The sequence below is a fragment of the Sitophilus oryzae genome, unplaced genomic scaffold, assembly GCF_002938485.1.
Source record: "Sitophilus oryzae breed Bouriz unplaced genomic scaffold, Soryzae_2.0 scaffold_85_pilon_pilon, whole genome shotgun sequence".
Taxonomy (NCBI): Eukaryota; Metazoa; Arthropoda; class Insecta; order Coleoptera; family Curculionidae; genus Sitophilus; species Sitophilus oryzae.
Window position 1 is genome coordinate 2993807 of NW_022147483.1, and position 27997 is coordinate 3021803.

The following is a 27997-nucleotide window of genomic DNA, read 5'->3' on the forward strand; positions in this document are numbered from 1 at the left end:
AAACGTATTGTTTCTGTTAAAAAAAACCTTTTTTACGCAGAAAAAAAACACTTTACGAAAAAAAAAAACACGTTTAAAAAAACACTGTAAGAAAATATTCCTTTAACTTATTACTTTTTCAACATTTCAAACTACACTTTTTCGATCATTTCCTTCAAATTTTTGAATTTATTAGAATCTTCCTAAACAGTAGACGTTCTTTATAAAAATATTTTTAGATAATACCCTAAAATGAAAAAAAATGCATACTATTAATTTATTTTTAATGCATTATTAAATATAACGGTCGCCTATACACGCTTTTGGTGTGGCCACTCCTATATCCTGTTATATAATATATATAATCCTGTTATTTTGTTTTAGTCGCTAAAGACGCTTCACGCTTAAAACGCAAAAAACGCTTTCTGTGTGACCGTGGGCTTAGACATCTCTTCAAGAGTTAAATGGTTCCATCATGTCTCAAACGTATCGGTCCTTAAAAAAGCTAACTGCGGAAGCATTAAAGTCATGATCACAAAATCCCTGTTAAGATGGGGTGGTCACGTATGCAGAATCCAACAAAACCGCATACCAAAATCTCTGCTTTACAGTGAGCTTGTAGACGGTAAGAGGAGGCCGGGTGAACAACTCAAAAGGTACAAGGATATTTTCGACAACCAAAAAGTACAGAGGCAACAAAGCAATGAGATTTTTGAATGTCCGGAGTGCGGTAGAGAGATAACATCACGTATCGGGCTTTTCAGTCACAGAAAAGCTCATGAAAGAAAACGCCTTGTGTCACCATCTTCTGTTGCGTGTGAAATACTCGTCAGCGAGTAATGGCTGCATGTATATGTATGTAGTAGGTAATGAAAAAGCAAACGATCTAGCTAGAAAAGGAGCGAACACTTCACTAACTGAACCAGAACTACTGCAGCAGTTCAAAGACAGATCTACCACAGTCTTGAAAAACACACCACTATTTCCCAAGTTGAGCTATATGCTATTGAAAGCTATGTGCAACTGCTGGTAGGACAGCAATACACCGTGAAAACAATATGCATATTTTCGGATAGTCAAGCAGCGTTTAAAGCACTTAAGGCAACGAAAAGCACGTCTATGACGATTCTTCATTGTAGGAAACTACTCAATATATTAGGAGATAGGAACAAAATACCGACCCTGTACGGAAGATGACGAAACAATGTAGCACGTTATGTGTACGTTGTTATGTGGCCCAGGTTTGGCAAAACCACGCTAGACCTATCAGACCTAGGATATATATCTCCTAGACCCTCTAACAGCCTATGTTAAAAGGTTGGGTCTTAAGGCTGAACTTTAATGCAACTTTTTTCGTTTAAAGAGATGGCTGCAGTGTTTAAAACAGATACGTCTACAAAAACCGTTGACGTTCTGTTGAAACATCTAGATCCTTAAATGTTCGAATTAAAGAACATAAAGATTATTTAAGTAAAGGAGATTTTCACACAGGGCACAGAATAAATTTTAATAACGCCAAAATTATAATGAAAGAAGCTTAATCTAAGGAAAGAAGCGATAGCCTCTAAAAGAAAAATAAAAAGTTTTTTTTTACAATTTAATAAAAATAAATGTATTGCTCATGCATCTGTAGACGTTTTTGTACTTAAACAGAAAAGATACCAGCCTTCTTTTAACCAACCTTTCTATGATCTTAGATAGCGTTGGAAGGAGTGCAATTGGGCGATAGTTAGAAGCTTCATCTTTGTCTCCTCCTTTATACAGAGGAATGATTATTGCCGTCTTAAGACATTTTGGAAAAATACCATTTTGGAACGACATGTTTATTAAAGTTGTTAGGTGATTCAGAGTGCTTTCTGGCAGATTCGAAAACATTTTTAAAGTTAGCCCGTCGGTCCCAGAAGAGAATTTATTTTTGATGGTATTAATTGTACTGCGAAGCTCTTCTAAAACTACGGGCGAAAAAAAGAAATTGTGTAAGTTTACATTATCAATAGAGAGATAAGAAAGTGGATCATGAGAAGGACGTGTGGTATTAGTTAAGTTTTTCGCTACATTTACAAAGTAATCGTTAAGGTTCTCAGGAGAGGTAGAGATATTGCTAGACGAAGAAGCTTTGTTTCTCAATTCATTCACAATAGACCATGTTTCTTTAGCAACATTACCAGAATTGACTATTCTCCTATTATAATAAAGGTCCTTAGCGGCTCTTATAGTCTTATGATAAATTTTCCTGTATAGTTTTACGTAATTGTGGAAGAAGACACTGTCTGAGATTTTTTTTAAGTGAGATAATGAACGCATGTTTTTAGAAGATATGCGTAGACCTTTAGTGGTCCAAGGTTTATTATGCTTATTTTTGATAGACCTAAGAGGAAAGGATTTTAATGCTAGACTGGTTAATGTTTTTACGAAAATAGAAAATTCGGTGTCGACATCATAAGAGCTAGTATCCCAGTTGTTTTTTTACATAAGTGGCTGAACTTTTGAGCATTCTTTTCTGAAAAAATACTGCATAATTTACGAGGGGCATTTTTGATTTTGGGCTTTATCGAAAATTCAGTTAAAACTGCTTCATGATCAGAGAGACCCGAGCTAAAGACGTTGCAGGCGATGGAGTTAGGATCAAAAGATGATACAACATAGTCTATAGTACTAGAACTGGTATTGGATATTCTGGTAGGTGAGCCTACATGCATGGCAATTCCAAAAGAATCAAAAATGGACTGAAGAAACTCCTGAGCAGCACATGCACTAAGAAAGTCAATATTAAGATCACCACACAAAATTAATTTGCTTTTTAAGGGCAGGGACTCAAGCAAGCTTAGTAGATTATGACAGAATAATTGCACGTCAGAGTCAGGTGTTCTATAAATACAAATAATATAAAGGTCATAAGCATTATGGTGGACAATGGAAAATTCGAATACTTTTTCAGATAACAAATTTTTCTTGTGTAACATGTACCTAGTTACCTCGGAAAAGTCGTTGTTTAAAGACATTATCATAGTACCTCCATGAGAAAAATTTGTTCTATTAAATCTGGCCACTGTGGTATAATTTTTAACAAACACAGGCTCATCAAAATTTAACCAATGCTCATAGGTCTCCGTTGGATTAACGCAGCAGTTTTTACAAAAAATAATTATTTTAGTAGATTTCCTTGCAGTGGCAAAATACCCATATACAGTTGTACAAATATAGGAAGAGACTTGGGGATAGCACCGGTCGCGTGCTATTTTATATCTCTCACGTCTCTAGCTATACTTGTTAAGTATAGCTAGGATTTTTTTTGGAGAAATGAATAACATCTAAGTAGATTGATGCTAAGAAAGAACGGTGAATGCAGGTTCTAAGTTTTTTTTACGCAATGATTCTATGGGATATAGTGCAGGTATCGAAACTTTATTTCGATACAACTGTCTAATAAAAGTATCGATATTTAAACAGTATCTTATCATCCCTAGTCTGGGTTAGACTACTGGCAAATATCAGCGTATAAACCGAGAGAAATAAAACAGATAGGCTAGCCATAATTTCTATAGCGATCGATTTTCTTTTTTGTTTACTTTTCGCTTGTTTCGTGTCGTATTTGTGCTTCGCTTCGTTATAGCAAACACTTGTTACGCTATCAAAAAACATTTATAAGAGAAGAAAAATCAGGAAAGGCTGATAAAACAATGATAAAACAAAAAATTCACAGATTTTGCAACATACGCAACCATCATAGGCGTATTGAAAATACCAGACACAAAAGTCGGCGGTGGTCGGCAATCATCTGTTTTTTACATTTTATATTAACCTGTGACGTCATTTGGAAGAACTCAATAGAAATATGAAAGAACTAAACCTTGTTTGGAAAGCAATTTGACATTCGTGACGTCAGCATTCTGGCAGTCTAACGTATCGCTAATTGCCATTCGCAAATACTGGGGTCGGCATTACTGGTCTTGGGTGCCGATTTTCGTGTGTACGAAACGTAAAATAAGATGTACTGAATAAAGACAGAAGGCAAGTATTTTCCCAAGCGCATGGATCTAGCGTCAGATTAAAGTGATTATATTAAAATATTTCGTATTTTGGCTCTCTCCGACTTAGTAGATTAGCGATTCACTCCTATACATGTAAACGCCGACCTAAGGTTTTGTTTGCCAGTAGGGTATATTCGAGATACGTATAGTGAACAAGTGAACCGTTCACAACGTTAAATAATTTTGATATTTGATTTTTATCGTGATGGCTTTTTATAAAAGTGAACAATTTATTAAAAAAAAATATTAATGATGGAGATGGACGTGTGCGGATTCATGAATGGTCACGATCACGGTCACTACACTATAGAAATGTGAGGTATGTATATACATAGAATTAATGGCATTAATTTGCAATAGCACCTGGAACCCACAGTTTCATTATGGAGCCAGATTAAACCAATCAGAATGAGTATTATGTTACCGTAAAAGCCCGAATATTGGTTAAACGTAGGGTTACCCACGTAGGAGCCCGAAATATGCAAAAAATGTCAGTTTAGGTTAAGTATAGATTAGGCCTATATTTTTTTATTAATGCAAAACCAACTAAAACCTAATTCTAATCTAACCTAAACTCACTCCCCCTTTTGCATATTTTGGGCTATTACCTAGGTATTTCTAGGTTTAACCAATATTCGAACTTACGGTTAAATTCGCCGTACAAAAAATAAGTAATAGTTACTGTAGATAAAAATAAATTAAAATATAGTTCCACGATAATTTAGTTTGCAACTTCTTTTCATCATACCTAATAAAAAACCGTCACAACCACAAATATACATAGGTGCCCATAATATGAGTAGCGGTATTGACGGTTTTTTGTTATGATGAAAATGTTGTGTGATATGAAAAAGCAATAAAATATATTATCGATTGCAGGAACTATACCTAGTTTACCTTCAGTATGTCCAATTAATATAGAACATTATACCTATGCATGATATCTATGCATGAAAATTTGCTACCATTATATTTTGATAGTTGAGTTTTTGAAATTATTATTTTATAATTATTATTTCTTAAACAAAACAGACCCACAATAATTCAAATCTTTATGATCCAAGACTTCCAAGAATTATAAAGTAATCTCACGTCAATTTTTCACAGTTTTTTTTAATTATTGCATGCTTTAAATGTTTGCAAAGTTAACAAAAATATTTCTTTGAATACCTTGCAATTGATATATTTGCTATTTAATATTATCAGTTCCCCCATTAAGCCTATTTAATATTATCAGCTCTGCATCATATCCGAAATTCAGATTGTGTGTGACACAACGAAGAGTCAACGTGCAACGTGAACGACAAGAAAAATGGCAAGTAAAAAAACTTGTAAAGTCTTAATTACTAATTACACAGTCCTTCCCTTGAGTTCTCCTGCCTAAAATCTATATTGCCTTTCCTAAGATTTTAAATATAAATGATTGAAACTCAAGTTTACCACAATTTAAACTTAAGATAATTATTTAATTATTAAATCCATAATTATACTAAAATATAACACTTACGAAGTTTCTAAATATTAACTATTTCTACTTAATCCAGTAGCGTAGCGTAGGCCCCGCAGCACCCGCAATGGGGCCTCGTGATTTTGTTTACTAAATACATATATATGTGAACAGCGTCCCCTACAATTTCCAAAAATATTGTGTTGATTTATTTTTTAATGTTTTATTTTTTATGTTCTTTTATTATTATTTTTTCTAGTTCTAGTTATTATTTTTTCTAGTCTATAAGTTTTTTTTTGTTTTTATATTTTAAATGACTTGATATACGTACATAAAGCTATATTATGTTTTTAGTGTGTTTTTTTTATTTTAATATAAGGGCACCAAAAAAATTTTGCGGGGGGGCCTCACATTTGAAGTTACGCTACTGACTTAATCATTTAATAATTCTGATAAAAACACTCTTGATTATTTATTTTGAAAATCATACGGGCTATAATCATTAATATGACTATATTAACAATACTTAAATCAAAATTTATTTGAAGGAATGCCATAACCATCATTACAATAAATTGTAAAACAATAAGTATGTAATAATAACTCGGAATAATTATTAAAAACTGCTCATCGCGTTATAGATGTCGGCGTCTTGTCTCTATTATTGTATTACCCGTTTAGCTATAGTTTGATTTCAGATAATGCAGATTTTAATGTGCCATTTATGTTTTTTATTGGAATTATTATTTTTAGCATATTTTGTATACTCTATGAAGTGATTTTAAGAAGTGCTCCTGTTCATTTTTCATTTTTCAATTATTAAAGTGCCTATTTAGATACATTTAAAATTAATTAATTAATTGGTGTATAGTATTTGTATTATGGGTTTGTTTATTTTTTATGAAATGTATTTTTTTCCTATTAAAATAAACATAGCTTACTAAATCACTAGCCAGCCATTTTTAAATACAGGGTGTTAATTAAGTATCTGGCCAAACTTCAGGAGATGATTTTTTGAGTGTTTTTAAGGTAAAAAGTTCATATAAACATGTGTCCGGAAATGTATAATTTTAAAGATGTCAATGTGTTTTCTAATAGGCCTTTTTTATTAATATCTCAAAGATCCGTTGGCCGATTTTGTTGAAATTTCGCCGTGTTGTGAACTTTGATAAGTTAGCACTAATTAAATGATAATTATTTACAACAATATTCAAACGATAAAAACTTATCCCGATAAAAAATATTTGGCACCGCCTTGGATTCATTTGTTTTTACGCCTGTTGGCGGTGGAAACCATGCAAGCTTTTTCTTTGTCCTAAGTTGTTAATTAAAAAAATAATAATCATATAAAAAAAAATATAGGTCCTAATAGCCTAAATTTTATCCTTGTTTATAATAATATACAAGGATTTTATCAAAATGTATCAGCAGATCCGATGAGACCCGAGTTATTATATGTTTTGGAACTTAATGATTTAATTAATTATTCCCTTTAATGCATCGATTGTGCGCATTATCCTACGCGCCAAGAAAAAATATTGCATTAGTCTAAATTTATTATTTATGTTATTCCGCTCTTTCACGTATAATTTGCCTCTTGATTCTCTACGGAAAGAGTTAGATTAAAATAGCCCAACTGTACCTAACAACCCATGCCTTGACGCATATTCTTTTTTATAATATCGGCTTTCCCAGACTAAACATCCATATACATAAAATAGTTGGCCCACACACACTAATAAGACCTCATTTCGGCCCTCGAACGGCCTTGCGATCGACTTACGTGTTGACAAGTTGATTAGGCAGGTTATTGAACTCATGTTGCCTCTAGCATGTCGTTTTTTCAAAGATGGGTCCCATATAAACGCGGCCAGAAGTATTTTCAATACTAAAAAAATCTTTTTGAAAACAAGATTTGTTTTCTTCTTTTGGTTAAATCGTTCCTACTCTATCTAGACTTGTTTCTTATGGACTTCAATGTTAATAAATACGAGAAAAGATGCTCTTTCTGGTTCCGCTTGACACTACTGCCTCAAATAAGATATTATAGGGAATGGATTCTGTCAATGAAACAGCCTGCCATGTGAATTTATGCCTTCAATGTAGGTCATGGAATAGATAGATAGTGAAAAAGGGTAGCGAACTGCATTTTTTTCTGTTTTCCGTTGTATTTTCAATTTTTCCATTTTTTTTAGAGCGTTCCTCGCTTTCTTTGGTTATTTATTCTACAGCTGATTTTGTTTGGGGATACCTATTAAATTACTACTAGAACTTAAATTGCCAGTGACAATTATTGCGAACTTTAGAAAAAGAGTGTAAAATAGTTCGTTAGCAGCGTGTGGTAGATCTCGGTCAAAAATCGAGAGAAATACGGAAATAACTTTATTGACATATTGACATATTTGAAAAACAAATGAATATTTGTTCATTTTTAAGCGACTAGCAGCGCCTCTAGTAGTACGAGAGCTAGCAACGTCGGAAAAACAAGTATTTTAAGACCTCTGGCTCTTTGATATATCTTTTGCCACAACTTTTACTATGCTCTCTAGAACAGCATGCGGCCCGTCTGGCTGCCGGTAAACGTTGCGTTTCCTACTGCGCATTGAAAGAAGATCCTATATTTTTATTAGTCCTTTAAATTCTAGTATTGAATATAAATCGAACATATCTCCATAGCGCAGCGCGTAGAGTTTCCGACCACGAACCGATGATTCAGAGTTCGAACCCGGGTCGGGGCAAAGACTTGTTTATTTTATTTTCGGTTATATTCTGATAGTAAAGTATTAAATATTTGTTTTTATTTAATTACCAGAATTATTAACTATCAAAGATAAAAATACCTGTTTTAAATCTTTTTTGAAAGCCGACTTCAAGAGAATACTAGTATACAGGGTGGCCATGATTTAAACCAAATGATTTATATCATGATGTAAATCAAGTGATTTTTTTAATTTTAATCATGTGATTTAAATCAAAATTTTTTTTTATTGAAACTTTATTCTAAATCAAAAGATAACTGTAAAAGTTACAAAAATGTGTCCTAGACAACTATACAACATATTTCTATAACAGGTATAACAGATAATAAATCGAAAAATTGTAAATGTTACAAAACTATACAAAAATATTCGTCAATTTAATTCTTTGACCGATTTTTGAAGTAATTTCGTGTGAATCCATTAGACCGCTAAACGCAGGGATTTATTTTAAAATTTATGTATAAGTGACAAAAATTCGCTGTTCGAATACATATCATTCGCAAAGTCTAGTGCAGAACTAGGTTCTTCTAATATAGAGACTATATCTTCATTCCCGAAAATCTATAATCGTTGTCAGAAAATATGTTGTTTTATATTTTAGTAATAAAAAGTATTATATTAAGTATGTTTCCAAATTCAAGCCGACATTTTGATCTGCAGTAAGTACTTTACACTTTGACATTAGATATAATACATACTAATTTCATTCTCTGCTTAAGAATATTTCGGAACAATAGTGTATTAACCTAACCTTTGAAGGGCCATCGTAAAGCTATTCCGACGTTACAGGGAGGCACAAAAAGTAAATTTATTACTCCGAATAGAACATAATATTTTTTATAAACATTACAAATAATTTTTTAATCGATTTCAAACATTACAAATAATATAAATAGTAATCGAGCAACAACTTGTACACTCGTTGAATTTTACACTTAATAATATCAGTTTAATAATATATTTTTGTACTTTTATGCCTAGGCGTTAAAATGACAAAAATTAATACTTTTCAGACGTTTGAAAAAAAATCCTTTTGATCTGAAGCGAACGACTTTTTTTGCGGAATATCTTGGTTAGGTTAGGACCGATGTGGGAAAAATCACAACGCCCCGTAGAATTGTTAATGTTACCGGTATCGGGCAAGGGCGTAGATAAGGGGGGGGTACTGGGGGACAGTACCCCCCCCTGACGCTTGACGAGATACGAGAATTGAAATAGTCATCGACTATGAAAGGATTTTTTTAAATTAATATCCGACATATAAGAACACTTTGTATGCTTTTAATTATGTTGATTTATCGTTTATAATATGTTCGACCTAATTAAAAGCATACAAAGTGTTCTTATTGGCCAGGACAGATTAGTGGGGTTAACTCTAATCAATATCCATAAAGATATTGAAATAAATGTTGATGCTGTTATTGATAGGTTTTCCAAACAGCGTACTAGAAAACTTGATTTTGTTTTGTAGTTTTTATTTATAGTTTATAGTTTTTATAGTTTTTTTTGATAGTTTAGAGTTTTTATTTATAGTTTATAGAAAATTAACTAATAAACGTCGTTGTTTCATTTTTGTTTATGTTATTTACAAATCTATATTTTAATTTTTGTGTTATGTTTTTATATATTTTTGAAGACAAAAAAATCGCCGTCGTTTTAATTCGACAAAAAAATTCCGACGGTGATTTTTTTGCGACTTAATCATAGTACCACCTCCATAGCATACACCTATCTACGCCCCTAGTATCGGGGTATAGATTTAGCCATTTAGGATAGGACTTTAATTGGAAATAAGTCCTAGTCATTTGGAAATCCGATTTAAATATTGTTTTGAATTAAAATCAAAAAAACCTGATTTAAATAAAAAAAAATCTGATTTTTTTGATTTTTTTTAAGAAAAATCATGATTTTTTCCAACCCTGCTAGAATACCAGCCAGTTTTTTTATTATTATTTTAAAATTCATCTGCTGTAAGATTGGCAGTGGATTCATTGACCGACCTAAATGTTTAGGGGTGGAAAAATCTGATACGCCTGGAATCACGATTATCCCTGTACATTTTTCGGTCCTAATGGGGAAAAGTAAAACTTAGTAGAGCGACAACACAGTGTCCAGCTTTTTGTACGATGTGAACACAGACAAAGAATCCTGAAAGGGGAGGGACAGTCTGATTGAACATAAAATTATAATTTGATTAAACACTTTAATTTAGTAGGTATATTCATTTTGCGTAGTCAAGCATAAAATTCATGTTTAATAAAAAATTATATTTTTAATAAATATTTTGCTTTGAATGTCGTTTTTCTAGGGTTTTGTTGCAGTAGAATCCATATTGCGGGTTTTGATACAATATGATCAAGAAAAACGGCGTCAGGAATGGCTATGAAATGAAGAACGCTGTCATTTCATGTAAATTTATATGGGAAATGTCGTCGATCGTCATTTACTGTCTAAGTAGACGCGGTTTTTTTCGATCATACGGTATTTGTAGTCATTTTATTATTATAATAAATATAATAATATATTTTATGGTATTTTTCTAGAAATAATAATAAATATAATAACCGGGGGAAGGGGGGGCGTCTCAAAAGTGGCCCACCCCTGTACCTTTTTTTATTTTTGCAGCTATAAAAACGAGATTTCGTATGTTAGTATATGACATAAATTGGGATTGATTGACGCATTCAATTGTTTTTGGTCACTTCCTGTTTCACCAGAAATGACTACAACTTTTGATTTTTAAATGGCAACCCGGTATATTTTTACTTTATTCGATAGAAAATGATATTCTGAATAGAATGACGTATCATATGTCAATTTTTGACATTTTCGCTTAATAAAAAATTGTATTTTAAATTTCAATCTAGTGTGCCATGGCTATGTTAAAAACACTAATTCTTAATCAAGAAGTCTTGGAAAAATAGATTTGATCGTCTAATGTTTTTAGTCTCTTATCCTGGCCGGTTAAAAAATGCCCAAATCGTATTTTTAATCATATCTCAATTTTTTCAAATGGAACGAGGGTGGCTCATTAGCATATTTGCATTTTTTTACGAATAATTTGATACCACACACTTGGTATTTCGAGTCAAATTTTCGTCACGAACCGCAAGTTATAATTTCAAATAAACTATATGCGAAAATGTCAAAAGTTGACATATGACATGACATTCTATTCAGAGTGTTATTTCCTATCGACTAAAGTAAAAAAATATTGAGGGTGCCATTTAAAAATCAAAAGTTGTAGTCATTTCCGGTGAAACAGGAAGTGACCGAAAACAATTGAATACGTCAATCAATCCTAATTTATGTCATATTCCAACATACCAAATCGCGTTTTTTTGACTGAAAAAATAAAAAAGTTATATGGGTGAGCCACTTTTGAGACGCACCCGGTATATATTTTTTTCTAGAATGGCAATAATGTCACTGTTAATTTAAGTTCTGATATTGTAGAATAGATAATCAATAACATAAAATACATGCCCAAAAAAGCACAACAAATCCGCAAAATGTCAAATCAAAGTCAAATGTGTCAATTGAAACGTCAAACAGAACTGTCAAATATGGGGTTCATAATTGGCATTCATAAAGGCATTGGTTCGACATTATGAACCCCATTCATAATGTCGAACCAATGCCGTCTCTAATAGAACAGCCTTGGGGCGAGATTTATGACGTCACGCTAGTTAGATACTACGGATTAATAAATATGTTGTAGAATACATGGAAAACATAGTTATTCCTCAGATTTTTGGTTTGTATTTTAAAAATTATATAGTTCACATGAAATATACATAATATACAGTTAATAACTACAACATATATACCTATTTATAGTAATAAATACTTTGGCAAATAAACTGTAAACCATACAAATGCAGCAAATGTTTTACAATATACAAATAATGTATTACATAAGATATTGGGTGAAATGTAAATATATTTTAAATTTTGGGGTTTGAAAATCGATCTAATTTAACAAAAAACATTCAATATCTACTAATAGTGATGTATTATTATTTGCATTCACAAAATTTATATGTATATTTTGCAAGTATCAATGTTCGAAAAATTATATTAACAAATAATACAATATCATCTAAAAAAAGGCGTCAGCGATGGCTATGAAATGAAGATCGCTGGCATTTTATATGTAAAATTATTCTAAAATTTTTGATTTTCTTGGGATTTTTAGGTTCGGGAAAAACGCTGATTTAAGTTTTCATTTGGGTTTTCATTATTTTTATTTGGTTAAAAAAAAAACGTTTTGGCTATCTATAGCCTTCATCAGTGTTGTGTCATATGAAAAAAATAGTGTCGAATATAATCCAAAAAATTACATATGAAATATTCACACCACATAATGTTTACTGCAATTAATAAACTAATATAAACTTATCAAAAGATGACCACATATTTTTTAGAATGATTATTCTTAACGGTAAAACTATCTACATTGACTATGGAGACTATGGAGTACGCAGTAAACATTATGTGGTGCGTGGTGTGAATATTTTATATGTAATTTTTTGGATTATATTCGACACTATTTTTTTCATATGACACAACACTGATGAAGGCTATAATGTTAGCCGAAACGTTTTTTTTAAACCAAATAAAAATAATGAAAAACCAAATGAAAACTTAATCAGCGTTTTTCCCGAACCTAAATCCCAAGAAAATCAAAAAATTTAGAATTTTTAGAAACAAGGTTCAAGAATATCAAATTTTCCAAGATTGTAAATTTCTAGTTAATTTTTTTATGTGTACAATTATTTAGGGAATGTCATCGATGTTCATTTCCAAGCCAACTAGACGCCGGTTTTTTTTCGATGATACGGTATAATTCTTAAATAAAATGTAAATAACATTCGACCAATTAAAACAAAGAAATATGAATTTCTTAGTATTTTTAGTAACACCTTTATTCTTAAAACTTAATTTTGTATTGCAAATATACCAATTTTATTGTTATTTTATTCATATTGTATTCAGCCATCGCTTAAATATTTGATATTAATTTGGTATTATAAATAATCGACACTATTCAGTAAAAATTACTGAACAAATAGGTATATGTTATGCTTTACATACATTATATTATCAAACAAAAACACATTCTTCTTTTAAACTTTATCATTCTTGTCTTTACAAAAATCTTTTTTAATTTTGAACTCAAAATAATAATTTTGTTCATGATCTTTAATACATATATTCTTTATTTTTCCCTAGATCATAATACCTACTTACGTGTTTATCTTACGTGTTTGAATCTATCGAAGCTGAACCAACAACACTTGGAGTGGAGATTCCACAATATGAATAAAATAAACATAATTGTCCAGTTTTCTTTAATACCATCCTGGGAGAATATTATTTTTAAATTTATTAAAGATATTTTCAATAGAATTGTCTTGATTTATAACTCGTACCCACTTTTCTTGTTCTTCCGGATACTTTAAGCTGGCTAGTATAACTATCCTTTCCACCAGGAACACAACAAAGATAGGCATAGCACCAAAAACACACTCCACTTAAGCTTTATTGATGAATTGTTAGAGTCTTAAAAAACACACACAAAAATCACGATAAATAAAAAATTTATGGGCACTTTTAGGTTAAAGCACGTAACAAAACGTGTAATATTTCGTGTTTTTTTATGAGAAACAGAGTGACCCATCATAGTGACCATATATCTGGTAGTACTTTATGTCACTTAAACACCAAAATAATTAGTTTTTTGCACTACAATAACAAATAATACCAAAAATCAACCGACAAAATATGAATACAGAATCTAACCCAATATCTAAGTATGTACAGCTGATGAAGTAAACAAAAGTCCGCCCGTGGGCTGATCTTTTATAGAGGGCATTGGTCGAACCCATTTCTAATGCATAAATACATGGATAGCATTATACTCCTTCCTTAATCTCTTTATTCAAAGAATCTAATAATATAATTTGTAATAGTTTTCGCTGACTCTTCCAAAGTTTAAAAATTTGTTATGAAAAAAAGAACAAAAAAGGATATAGAAGAAATCTCAAACGGTAAAGTTTTGTGTTTTCCCTTTGGAGTAATAACAAACAAAAAAGTGCCATTCAAGTGCCAACATCTTTTCACTTTGTAGGTATAGTAAATATTTGCTTAACAGACATATATTATGTGGTATGGGTTACAAATATATACATCCAGGGGCACAAAAAGCTGTAAAAATGAAATTGAATGAAAGAAAGATAAAATTTTCATAACAAAATATGTGGAAGCTGTCACAATTGGTGTGTTTATGTTCAAATAAAAAATTCTTAGAAAAAATGATAGGAAAATATCAATTTTGACTTTTTTTTCATCAAAAAATCTTAGATATACAGGGTGGAATTAAATAAGGGCGAGAAAAAAATAGTACAAGTTATTGCTTGTTTAAAAATAAGATTTTTTAACAAACAACATACACAGAACATATTTAAGTCATTGACAAAAATTAACCTGTCTTCCTGACAAAATGTTACCGTCTTTTTAAGGCATTCTCGGTATTTTTACTTCAATACACTGAAAGACGAATAAATAACAACTAAATAAGATGTAATGATGTGCAAGAAATATCTGTTTGTTTAAAAACCAAAAAGTAGTTGTATTATGTATTTATTTTGTGTAAATAAAATGGTGCACCAGAAAGGTAATGTTGGTAAATTCGAATAATAGTATCTTATATACCGGGTAGGCAATAAGTGTCCTATTCTCAGACAATTAATACTTATAAGTAAATAAAGCTTACTGTACAAAACGAGGATATCCAAGATATACAAACGAGATGTAAACAAAGAAATGCTGGGTTGTGACTTATTTATTAATGAAGAGAGTATAGAAGTATTATATAGTATGATCGAAAAAAAAAACGGCGTCAAAGACAGCAGGGGAATGACAATCGATGATAATTTTGGCGAGGTCCATCTCTAAACGCCATTAAAAAATAAAAAAGAGTGCGGGATAAGTAAATGACGCCTAATTAATTAATCATAATTGACCTCGCTAAAGTTATCATCAATTTTCATTCCCAGCCCTCTTTGACGTCGTTTTTTTTTCGGTCTTTTTTTGTGTGTTTGGAAACAATGGTTGTATCGATATCTTTCTTAACCTTTCTATAATTTTAGTGTTAATTTTTGACAAATTTTATATCAATTTTTAGTAAATGAGGTCTAGAGATTCACCTCGCCAAAATTCCTCAGCCGTCTTTAACGCCGTTTTTTTTCGATCGTATGGTATTTTAATACTTTTTTTCTGTTTTAACGAAGACCCTAACACTACTTTAATGACGTCAAATCTTAAAAATAAACAAACGGTTTGTTTACGTGTTGCTTGTATATGTTGAATCAAAACAAACAATGTATATAGGGTGCTACAAATTCGAGGTACGTGCATTGGTATCTCGGAAATCGTAATAGATACGGAAATGGTTAAATTGGGGCAAAGTTGCCCGTTTTGGGATGTTCACCAAGATGCCATCAAAAAAGTTTTAAAAATTTCAAGGATTGTTGAGTTTTTTGGAATTTTTTTTTCTATCGTTACTTTTTACAAAAACAAAAATCTAATTACACATTCTCATAGCCACTTTATTAGGGCTATCTGGTAGTATTTTTAGATTTTCAAATTAGCTGATAATTTGTGAGATACAGAGGCCAACTTAATTTTTTTTAAATCCGGACCTGCATTTTTTATTCCAAATTTTGAAAGAACCCCGTCTCCTGAGTACATTGATATGCCACTCTTTATCCTTTTTTTTGTTTTGGGTTCCTTCACAACAACAAAACTATTTATTAAAATTAATCTGATTATATTCATCGCCAATATTGATCAACGCTTATTAACATTGAATAAGGAAAATCGAGACAATTAAAAGATTCAAATAAATAATATCCAGGTCAGTAATTTAAAGATATTATTTTTAACTTTTTTTACTGTGAATTTGAAATTTCAGTGTGCAAAAAAAAGTTTTAAAAAAAAAGTTTTCAAAAAAATCCGTTTTTTCTAAAAAACTCAGCAATCCTTGAAATTTTTAACTATATTCGTATCTATTACGGTTACCGAGATACCAATGCTCGTACCTCGAATTTGTAGCACCCTGTTTATATTATATGTGTAAGACTATATGTCTTCTTAATCTTTTATACATGCCTTTTTATTTGTCTACTATTTTTCGATTTTTATTAATTTCAGTGTACTTATTAGAAGCAAATAATCTTACCTGCTTGTCAGTGCTCATATTTTTCGGTTTTCTACGTCCTTTAGTACTAAAACTTTATTTTGGCGGCATCTGACGACGTAACATCTTGTCAGGAGCGCTAATGTCAAGCGAGAAACAGAGATATGTCTCTTTCCTTAGCCCTCTCATTCGTGAACCTATAAGAAATGGTCTCCTCAGCATCTGATTTCAGTAATAAGAGTTTCTGAATGCAAAGAAGAAATTTTTGAAATATACAGGGTTGTTCACCACATACGACACGGAGTATTGTAGCTAAACGATTAGATTTTTACAAATTGTAGGTTTTGGGTTCGTTTAAGGAATATTAGAGCTACTAAATATTTACTGAAGTTTATTTATTGATCAGTTATTGTGTTGCAATAATAAAAATAATACTACCTCATACATATGTCTAAAAAATGATTTTAAATAATTTCTAGCTTTAAACGCTAATAACTTCTTTAATTTAAATGAAACGCCCTGTATATTTTAGGAGAATCAGATGCACAATTTAATTGTCTATCAAATTGTATTATACCATTTTTTACCTATCCCTTCAAGTTTTTGTGGAAATTGCATTTTCTTATAATTTAGACCTCATTTATCAATATACCCATGGAATATTGACATTTGAGACCGTTTTTAAAGCAACAAATGTACAAAATGTACAGGCTAGTAATATTATCGTTTTTTTGCAAAACGATAATATTACTAGCCCATTTGTATGCAAAAAGAAAACTATTTAAATCTTTATAAAAGAGTATACCATTAATTAAGTGTAACGCCATTATTTCCGCCCAAATACTAATTAATTATATACTTAATTGTGTTCGTTAATAAATTATTCTAAATAAATGTGGATTTGAATCACAAATCAATATAATAAGTTATGAAAATGAACGTCTCTGTTGTTATAAATAAGCATTTATTAAAAAATGAAATATCATTTTTAAGGTGTTACTTTTTACCACACTGTCTAATACACATACAAAACTCAGTCTTTTAGTATTTGGGGCAATTATGATTAATTGACTCAAACAGTAAGATAATGTAGTTTGAATACTGGAATCATATTAATTGATCCTCTTTAACAAATATTTAACAGTTTTTTTTTATTTTTTAATGAAATAAACAAATTATATCAACAATATTAGTATCTGTACTCTTTAAAAATTTGGTACATCTTTAAAAATAATCGAAAATGTCAATATTCCATAGGTATATTGATAAATAAGTTCTAAATTATAAGAAAATGCATTTTTACGGAAACTTAAAGAGATAGGTAAAAAATGGTATAATACAATTTGATAGACAATTAAATTGTGCATCTGATTCTCATAAAATATACAGGGTGTTCCATTTAAATTAAATAAGTTATTGTCGTTTAAATCTAATAATTATTTAAAATAAATTTTTAGACACTCTGTATAAGGTAGTATTATTTTTATTATTGCAACACAATAACTGATCAATAAATAAACCTCTCAATAAAAACTCTGATACCCTTGGTGAAATAAACCATTAAAATTTTTACTGCAATTTTACAAAATTGAAAATATTTCAAAAACCGTAAGGTTTAAGTGTAATAAACCTTAATCAAATTTACCTATATTTTAATCGTAGAAATTAAAAATGTAATAATATACAGGGTGCTACATTTAAAAAAAATACAACTTTGATATTTTTTATTTATTTGAGACACTCTGTATCTTGTAAAAATATTTTTAAATTGTAGCTCTAACAGTCCTTCAATGAACTCAAAACTTACAATTTGTAAAAATCTCATCATTTAGCTACAATACTCCGTATCGTATGTGGTGAACAACCCTGTAATAAAGCATGCTCAATAAAAAGAATCATAGACCAAGCACTCACATAGTAGTTCAACGTTTTCTTTTAATTAAAATTTGTTAAAATCATGAAGATTACAACTACAGGGTTGTGCCTCTCATACGTCGCGGAAGATCCAAGGAGAACGGTAGTTTATATCGAAATGCCATTTCAAGCAGCATATGTAGGTTAACTAAAAGCATTTTATAAAAATATATAGAATTGTACAGGGTGTCCCCCAAAAAAGTTACACATCAAAGTTGTATTTTTTCTAACGGAACAACCTATATATTAATTGATTTTCGGATTCTAGGAAAAAAATAAAGGTGAGTTTTATTAAAGAAGCATATACCTAAAATCTAAGGATTTTGACATATTTCACATTTTGTGAAAATTAAGAGCAAATTTTAAATTTCGATAACAGCTACCTAAATTTTCGTCGACCTTGTATAGCCTGATATTTAATTACAGTAACCATTGTATGTTAAACCAAATTGAAATTTGACCCGAAAAGTTATACAGGGTAAGACAAAATTAATATAGAACATAAGTCGTTTTTAAAAGCAAGTTACTCCTTTATTTTAAATGGAACACCCAGTATATTATTCCGGTGTTCAATGGGGAATTTATATATCTTCAAAATATTATTAAGGTTGCCTACCCCTCAGACAAAGATTTTCCTACAATTTAGGTAGCTTTTATTGTAATTTAAAAATTGTTTTTTTATTTCTAGAAAATGTTAAATCATGTCAAAAATCTTACATTTTAGTCATTTTAGTTTAGTTCTACTTCTCTTATAAAACTCACCTTTATTTTTCTCTCAGAATCCGAAAATCCATTAATATATAGGGTGTTCCATTACAGAAAACATAACTTTGATATGTAACTTTTTTTGGGGACACTCTGTAGAACTCTCTATATTTTTAAAAAGTGCTCTGAATTAACCATTTCAATACAAACTGTCGTTCTCCCTAGAGCCTCCGCGGCGTATGAGAGACGCTACCCTGTATGATGTTTTCATTCACAGGTCAATAAGAATTAAAAATATACAGAGCTATAAAAAGCTCTATATAAGGTTTATTTAAATTTTTGACATACTTAATATGGGGGCAATATTAACGCAGATTTTGAAAATATTTTTGGGAACATATAGGATGATTCAAACATATTTTCAAACTAATGTTATAATATATTTTTAAATGATTGGTTTTAAATATTTAGAATTAGAGACTTTAATAAAAAAGTGATTTTTTTGGAGAATTTCAACAAAATTTGTATAAAATGAAACTCGATATCTTTAATGCTACCACCTAACTTTTAGTATCTACTAAAGGTTATATGGATATAATGCATATAATTATATTTTAAATAATTTTAGTATAAAATTATAATAATTTTAACGAACCTACTTGAAATATTAAGCTGCTATGTATTTTAATTGCAATGATTTTAATAATATTTTATCATTGTTTTATTTAATACTAATTATAATTATTATAATTTATCCAAATAATAATATTTTAATAAATCATAATTACTACCAAAAATAATTAATAAGTAGCTCAAAAATGTAATGGCAAAATCCGATGCCAAAAAGAATGTTCTATAAAACTTCTTAATTAAAGTTGACACCGTTTCTTATAAAAGCGTTCTATCATCCTCAGTAAGGGTTATTATTTCGTCCTGGTCTGCAACAAGTTGCTTTATTGTTATCGAACTTATGATCTGCTGTACTAGATTTAATTTTCTACTAAATAATTAACTGACTATTGAGCTAATGACTCTATGTCAAAAAGATGAGTGGAATAAGTTATTCATATTTTTGACACCAGTGATTTATTTAACGCGGTTCACTAGTACGCGGTTTTATTAATTTCATTCTGATAAATAACACAGCACTGGAAACAGTAGAAGAATATATATATATTTGGGACAACTAATATACCGGGTGTTGCATCGTCGAGCGGAACATAGGAAATCCCATGTAAATTTTAATGGGGTCAATTATTGACTTCCCTAATTATTTTAGAGAAAAATTCTATTTAGGTTTATTGAAGAGCACTAAAACCCACATTCAAAAGAATAATTTTAAATATTTTTGATTAGCCCGTTTACGAGTTATCGCCGATTTCTTTTTAAATATTTCTCCTTTCTTATGGCCCTGTATTTACTTATGAGCACCAGTCAAGGTAAAAGATAACTGTCAACTGAAGTTGTCATTAAACTTTACTGAAAAATGGTATTGGTTCCTTAAATTTATACAGGGTTATATCAAAAGTTGCTGATCTATTTTAAGGATATATTTTATATAAAAACATTGCTATTTCAAATGTAACACCCTGTATATTTTTAAATAAATCGAAGCAGATTCAAATGCTCTTTCAAACTATATTAGGGTTTCCTATACCTATCTAGCTCAGATTTTGAATAAAAAGCGATTTTTAAATAAAATTGTAATCAAGATGGCTGGTGTCGCCATGGCAATTTTCTAGTGACAGTTAGTAACTATTTTCAAAGTCGACATTAGTTTATGGACATTATTATTTATAATTTATAACAGTTTACTTAAATTTACCTACAATAGTTTAATAAGTAAATATTCATTATTTTATCAAAAAAAATAAAGCAGTATCTGCTGGCGGAACGAATATAGTCTGTCCAACGAGAAGATCCTTGACAGTGATAGATGTGTCTGTCATTTTAATTTCAAAGTAGTTTATTTTATTTTACAAAGAAATAAGTTGGTACAACTGGAACGCATAGCAGGAAATTAATATATGTATTTAAAATTTGACTGACAAGTAACTTCAAAATATTGTGAAAAAAACTGTAAAAAAATTGTAATCGAGTTATTTTATTTAATAAAAAACGGTATGTGTTAATACAAAACAAACAAAAACAAGACACCACATACCAAAAAATATAAAAAAGAACTATTTTTTACTTTCAAGCTTTGTGAAACTTCCCGCATTTATGATTATATTTATCAATATAATTTATGTACAAATACAAATTTGTAATATTCCGCAGGAATAAATAAAACAACATAAATAAAACAAACTATTTTATTAATAATAACACTTACCAACTTTTATACCTCACAGGTTGATTAATTAACTTTAATCTTAATTTTTTTAAACCAGTACCTTTTGACATTATTTTTCTGCAGTACTAAAATTCATTATTTACCTATCGTGTGATGTCGATATTTTACAGCTACTCCAGTTTTTAGTATGGGTTTAGTTTCTATTCCTTCTACCATATTCGAGATGCACTTATCTACGACGAGATGGTATACGAACTTTATTGATAGTAACTTTATTGGTGTATCTGTTTAAGACTTTCTGCCTGGGCAGCGAGTATTAACCATAAACTCAAATAAACTGTGCTCTGGGTTCTACAGTTAATTTTCACTCGATTTTTCCTCCACTTGACTTCAAAAGACACAAAACACACGTAATAACACGAATCAAAATACATCATCTTCCAAAACGCAGGGTATTTGACACAAGTTGTCAGTTGTCACAAAATTATAACCTATATTTGGCAAGACTTTGACAAACGTCAAAAATCTAAAGGCGAGTTCATACGCATCGGCGTCCGTTTGTTGTTCATCGTTCCGTCAAACCAATAAAATTGAAATATGATCTGTCATTTTAGAAATAAACCAATAAAACTGGTTAAAAACAACAAGTGACGACGGACGACGCATGACGAATTTATATTTAAACCCATCCATAGTTAACTTAAAAATTATTAGAAACTTTTTTTAGTAAAATAAATAGATTGGTATGGGACGTCATCTGCTTTTCTTCTGTCATCGTCTGTCGAAATCTTACCTGAGAAAAAAAAAGAGAGTTATAGATACGTTACATGGTACAAAGAAAACAAGGTATGATCGATAGCGGCTCCAATTTCGTTAAGTTCGCGCATACCACCTGTGACGTCATACGCCATACAAAAAATATCCATATTGTTCAATTGCCACTAATAAAAAAAAGACCTAAAATAGGGAAGAATTAGGACATAACCCCAAAAGGTATGTTTTGACATCGAGCCTGACATTTGAAAAATTATTTTCATATTTTGACACAATCAAATTTCACAGATGACACAATCTGTTTGACAATTTGAAATTGGCGCGCAGAGCTTGCCGACCAATAGTGCCGTTTATCACCTGTGACGTAGCGACCAACCTGCGCAATATCATACCTTGTATTCTTTGTATCATGGATACGTTACTAGTGATATTATTTTGTGAGGAAAATTGCTTCTTGGACTTCAAAGATATCCAAATTGGAATCTTCCTGATAAGAGTTTCTTTGAAAAACTTCTTGTCCTATTTCGCCTGGTAGTGTGGTTTATAAAAAACCTATTAGGCAGAAACCTGTCGTTGGAAGTGAAGAAAATGAATTTGCCGTAATTGGCTCTTTTATAGAAAATCCATATATCTACAAGTCATCGTAAAATAAATCAAAGACTACTTCTTCGTTTTTCTTGATAGAATAATAAACACATATTTAATAAATATTATTTATTAAACTATTGTAGGTAAATTAAATAAAAGTAAACTGGGATAAATTTAAATAAGTCCATAAACTAATTTCGATATTGAAAATAGCTACAAACTGTCACTAGAAAGTTCCCATTACAACACTAGCTATCTTGATTACAATTTTATTGAAAAATCGCTCTTTATTCAAAATCTGAGCCAGATAGGTATAGGAAAGCCTAATATAGTTTGAAAGAGCATTTAAATCTGCTTCGAGTTATTTAAAAAATACAGGGTGTTACATTTGGAATAACGAAGTTTTTATGTAAAATAAATATTTAAAATAGACCAGGAATTTTTGATACCCCTGTATACATTTAAGTAAGGAATAACATTTTTCTGTAAAGTTTACTTCTCTACGTTTAAACTCAGCACAAGAACTAATTCTGAAAAGTAATGTACAGGGTGTTAATAATCTAATTTTATTGTAGCATGCAAATTTAAACATCTTTCAATATCTCAAAAACCAAAGATTTTAAACTAATAATAAAATACCTTTTTTTGGGCCCAAGAATCCAAATATGAAATAAAATACAGGGTGTTCCATAAGAAAAAATATAACTTTGGTATGGATCTTAGTTCTGAAACTCCCTGTACATTTCAAAATAATTTTAAATTGTGCACATTTCCTCGCCACATATACTCATAAAATATTTTGTTTCTACATCTTTCCGTTTTCGTATAATCGACCGAGGCGAATGAGGTGCGCCACCCTGTATATCTACATTTTGTTAAACTCCGATATACTTCATTAACAAATAATTACTTTAATTCAACATTCGTCCCACGTACAAGCATAGCTAGACCCGGGCAACCTCGTGTACCTGTCCTACTAAAACCACCACTCACCTGGTAATCGAGGAAGTTGCCATATCCCATATGGTCACAGGGACAGGGACAGTGGCGTATGTGGCTGGCCAGGTCCGGGTCGAGGGGCGCCGCTAGGATTTCGTCGGCCGGTGCCGGTGTCGGGACCCGACGGTGGCCCTGCATGCGGGGGTCCCCGCTGCTGCATCGATCACGCCGCCACGAGCGCGCTGCCACCGACGCCGCCGCCGCCACTGCCTTCCGGGTGCCGCACGTCACCAAGGCTCGCGGCGCACTGGAAACTCCGGAGTTTCCCGGGATAGAAGGACCGAGAAAAGGAAATTGTACGGCGGAGGGTTTTGTACTTCTCCCAAAACAGGGAAAGAGTTTGTTTAAGGATCCTGCTAAGAAATTTTTGGTCAAATTTAAAGTGTTATATTTTGGTTATTTTTAGTCCTATTTTGATGATTTTTTTAGCAAGCTGTATACAGGGTGGCGCACAGTGGTTTCGGCAATGGAAAAAACCCTCCAAAAAAAGGGATGTTAAATCGGGTTTAAATTATCCTATCTTACATCGAGTTAGTTCAAACACAATATAATAATATTACTTTTTTAATTTAATTACTAGTTTTGAATTTACAACACCTCCTTTTTGACAATTTTCTTAATATACGAAACGCGCACACAAACCAAACCGAAAACAAGTAATATTTTACATCCAGGAACTGTTTCGTTTATCCATGGGCATTAAAAGTAAAAATCATTTTGCCAAAATATACCGTGCCTTTGGTGCAGTTTAGTTTGAATCTATTTCTAATAAAATTACTTTACTTCTTACTTTAATCAGACTAGAACAAAAAAGCTTTACCGAGCTTTGGTCTCGGATTAATTTGACTAAAAAAAGCAACTGTTAAAGTAGTGATTCTTTAAATTTTATCGCTACATTCGGCCACATTTGTTAAAAATTTAAAATAAAAGATAAACAGTGTGGAAAAAAATGAAAACCACATTCTTCATTTTTGCGGATGCCGATGAATTCATTTAATATAATTTACTTTTTTTGCCACTTAAAATTATATAAACATCATTATATTGTATTTATAAATTATAATAATTTGAACCACAGTGTGTAACTAAACTGAGCATCAATTGAAGCGTAAAGTGCAAATTTTTGCATTAAGTTTAACTTCTTGTATTTTTTAAACTTTTGAAAGAATTTTGAATTTGCCAGCCAGATTCTAAAACATTGTTTTATCGACTATCGAACAGTTCTTTGCAGTTTTTTTTCAATTATTGGTCAGGACCCATAACACAGGGTAAAACAAAAATGCGCGCATTTTTGACAAAATTTTAAGTAAGCCTCATTTTGTGGAGGGATGGAAGAGATCCATTTTTTGTGGGTAGTTTGAAGGGGATGAGTTTTTTTGGTTATCGCTCTCCATCATTGCGATGTTTTCGATATTCTTATGATTGTCGGTAGAGCTTTAATACTAATAATTTTATCTCATTGTGAAATGAAGATATCGTATTTTTAAGCATTATGCATTTTAATGTATAATTAAATAAAGCAAACAAATAATTTTATAAAACTAAAAAGTGTTACAGTTATACAGGGCGTTAAAAATTTATCTAGCTGGTATATTTAAATTATATGAACAGGTTTTATTATGTATCTTGGCATAACAAATGAAGCATTTAACACTTTTTCATTAACGATGCAGTATAATCACTTAGTATAATCATTAGTTAATACGCATAATACTCAAAAATACAATATATTAATTTCATAATGAGATAAATTTATTAGAATTAAAACCTTACTGAAAATCATAAAAAAAGGAAAACATTGCAATGGAGAGCGATACCCAAAAAAAACTCAAAAACGTCCCGAGGTATAAAACGGCTCTTTTAAAATACCCACAAATAATGGAAATCCTCCATACCCCACAAAATGGAGGTCACTTAAAATTTTGTAAAAAATGCTCGCATTTTTGTTATACCCTGTATTATGGGTATTGGCCAATAATTCGATAAAAAAGCGTTTCAGAATCTGGCTGGCAATTCAAAACGCCTTCAATAGTTCAGAAAATACAAGAAGTTCAACTTGATGCAAAAATTTTTACCTTACGTTTTAATTGGTGCTCAGTTTACGTTTAAATAAATTTATTAAACCATGTTATTTGATGTATTTTATTAAGCTGAATCGAGTAAAATCCGTCCCAATGCGATTGGATTAACGGTTTAGGAAATATAGGGTTTTTTCGTTATATTATTAGTTTCACACCACTGTGTGGCGCACCTCATTCGCCTCGGTTGATTATACCCTTGTATAAAACAAGGATTATACGAAAACGGAAAGATGTAGAAAAAAAAATTTTTATGGCTATATGTAGAGAGGCAATATGCATAATTTAAAATTATTTTCAAATGTACAGGATGAGTCAACGATAGAGTAAAGTCCATTATCTCGTTTGTTTCGAGGTTTACAAAAAATATTAAATATAAAACGGGGACGGTTAAAATAAACATTTTAAAATTATTATAGAGTATACAGGGTGCTTCAAAACAGTGTGGCGAATATAACATATGTTTTTTTAAAGGCAACACCCTATTTTTTATTTTATTTTTAAATTCTGCGTAAAATTCCATAACTTTTTTATATATAATGCTATATACCTATAATCAATAGTTTTTGTAATATTTCAATTTGTTTAAACAAATGTTAAATTGCAGTGTGGTAAAAAATTGTCAGTGATGCTATTGTTTCTGAAGTTGGACAACTAAAATTTGGTAGGAGAATTTTATAGACATATAGAAAAAGACCGATGTAAAGATATTTTAGTTAGATGCTGCAGGGTGTTCAAAATATATTTACGAATTTAAACTACTTAAAATTAAGAAATTTCAAATTTTTTAAATGGTACACCCTATATATTATCATTTTTTCTCATAGATTTTACAAAACTCTTCAACTTTTATTAAGTATGTCATATAGTTACCATGACAAAATGTAACAATTATCAAAATTTCATGTCTGTTAAGCGAGTTAAGAACAAAATTTGAATTTTAGTTTAGTTTGTTGTAATAAGTATAAATGGTACAGATAATAGTTACAGATTTTCCTGAAATGAATTAGTCAATGTGACTGATATACACGAACAATCCAAGAAAAACCATATTTTTTGGTTCATTACTATATATTATATAGTGCTTTGCTAAGTACTATAAGAGTAGATGTAGATTATCTAGAAAATATATTCAGTGTGTAATGGGACGGTTTCGTGGCAGTAGTAATATTGGCTTTACGCAATGAATTATAAACCAGAATTACTACGAGAAAAAAAACTTTACTGTATGTCGAAGAAAATTCCTATATCAGTAGTCTTCAACAATTAGGTAATCTAGTATTATTCCAATCTGTGGCTATTCGCCCCGACGGAAAATCCAAGTGTCATCTTTCATAATATAGAAATACCTACACCAAGAAATTCAGGACTGCGATTTTAGTTTATTTAATTTTAACTAAATAATTTTAACTAATTAATTTTAACTAAAACCAGCAATTGTAACTAACTATTAAGCTACTTGTTAAAGATAAGTAATAAATAGTTTTGTTTTGTCATGGCAACTATGATTTTATAGCGTAAATGTATTAAAAATATGGGTAAAAATAGAAAAAAATTGGAATAAATCGCAAACTATTAAAAATCGGTATATGACATACTTAATAAAAGTTGAAGAGTTTTGTAAAATCTATCAGAAAAAATGGTAATATATAGGGTGTACCATTTAAAAAATTTGAGATTTTTTAATTTTAAGTAGTTGAAATTCATAAATATATTTTGAACACCCCGTATCATTTAACTTAAATATCTTTAGATATATCTTTTTTTTCACCTCTATAAAGCTCTCCTACAAAATTTTGGTTTTCCAACTTCAGAAATCATGGCACCACTGACAATTTTTTACCACACTGCAATTTAACATTTGTTTAAACACATTGAAATATTACAAAAACTATTGATTTTAGGATACAACATTATATATAAAAAAGTTATGGAATTTTACGCAGAATCTAAAAATAAAAAAATAGGGTGTTGCCTTTAAAAAAACATATGTTATATCTGCCAGACTTTTTTGAAGCACCTTGTATACTCTAAACGATAGAGTAAAGTCCATTATCTCGTTTGTTTCGAGGTTTACAAAAAATATTAAATATAAAAGTTATAGGGACGGTTAAGATACACATTTTAAAATTATTATAGAGTATACAGGGTGCTTCAAAACAGTGTGGCGAATATAACATATGTTTTTTTAAAGGCAACACCCTATTTTTTATTTTATTTTTAT

General features: G+C 30.5%; 1 protein-coding gene across 3 annotated transcripts in view; it reads right to left on the minus strand.

Moving 5' to 3' along the window:
• LOC115890161 (dipeptidase 1-like) overlaps positions 1–23832 on the minus strand; it is a 63420-nt gene extending 39588 nt beyond the window's left edge. For 2 of the 3 annotated variants that reach the window (XR_004051582.1, XM_030910322.1), the window contains exon 1: positions 23690–23832. Coding sequence is in view for 2 of the 3 variants with exons in the window: in XM_030910322.1 (XP_030766182.1) it covers positions 23690–23719 (30 nt within the window). In the remaining variant the exon portion in view is untranslated. Of the gene's footprint in view, positions 1–16461; positions 16617–23689 lie in introns of all 3 variants that reach the window. The other variant, XM_030910323.1, reaches the window with a different exon arrangement.
• Between the last annotated feature and the right edge of the window lie 4165 nt (positions 23833–27997).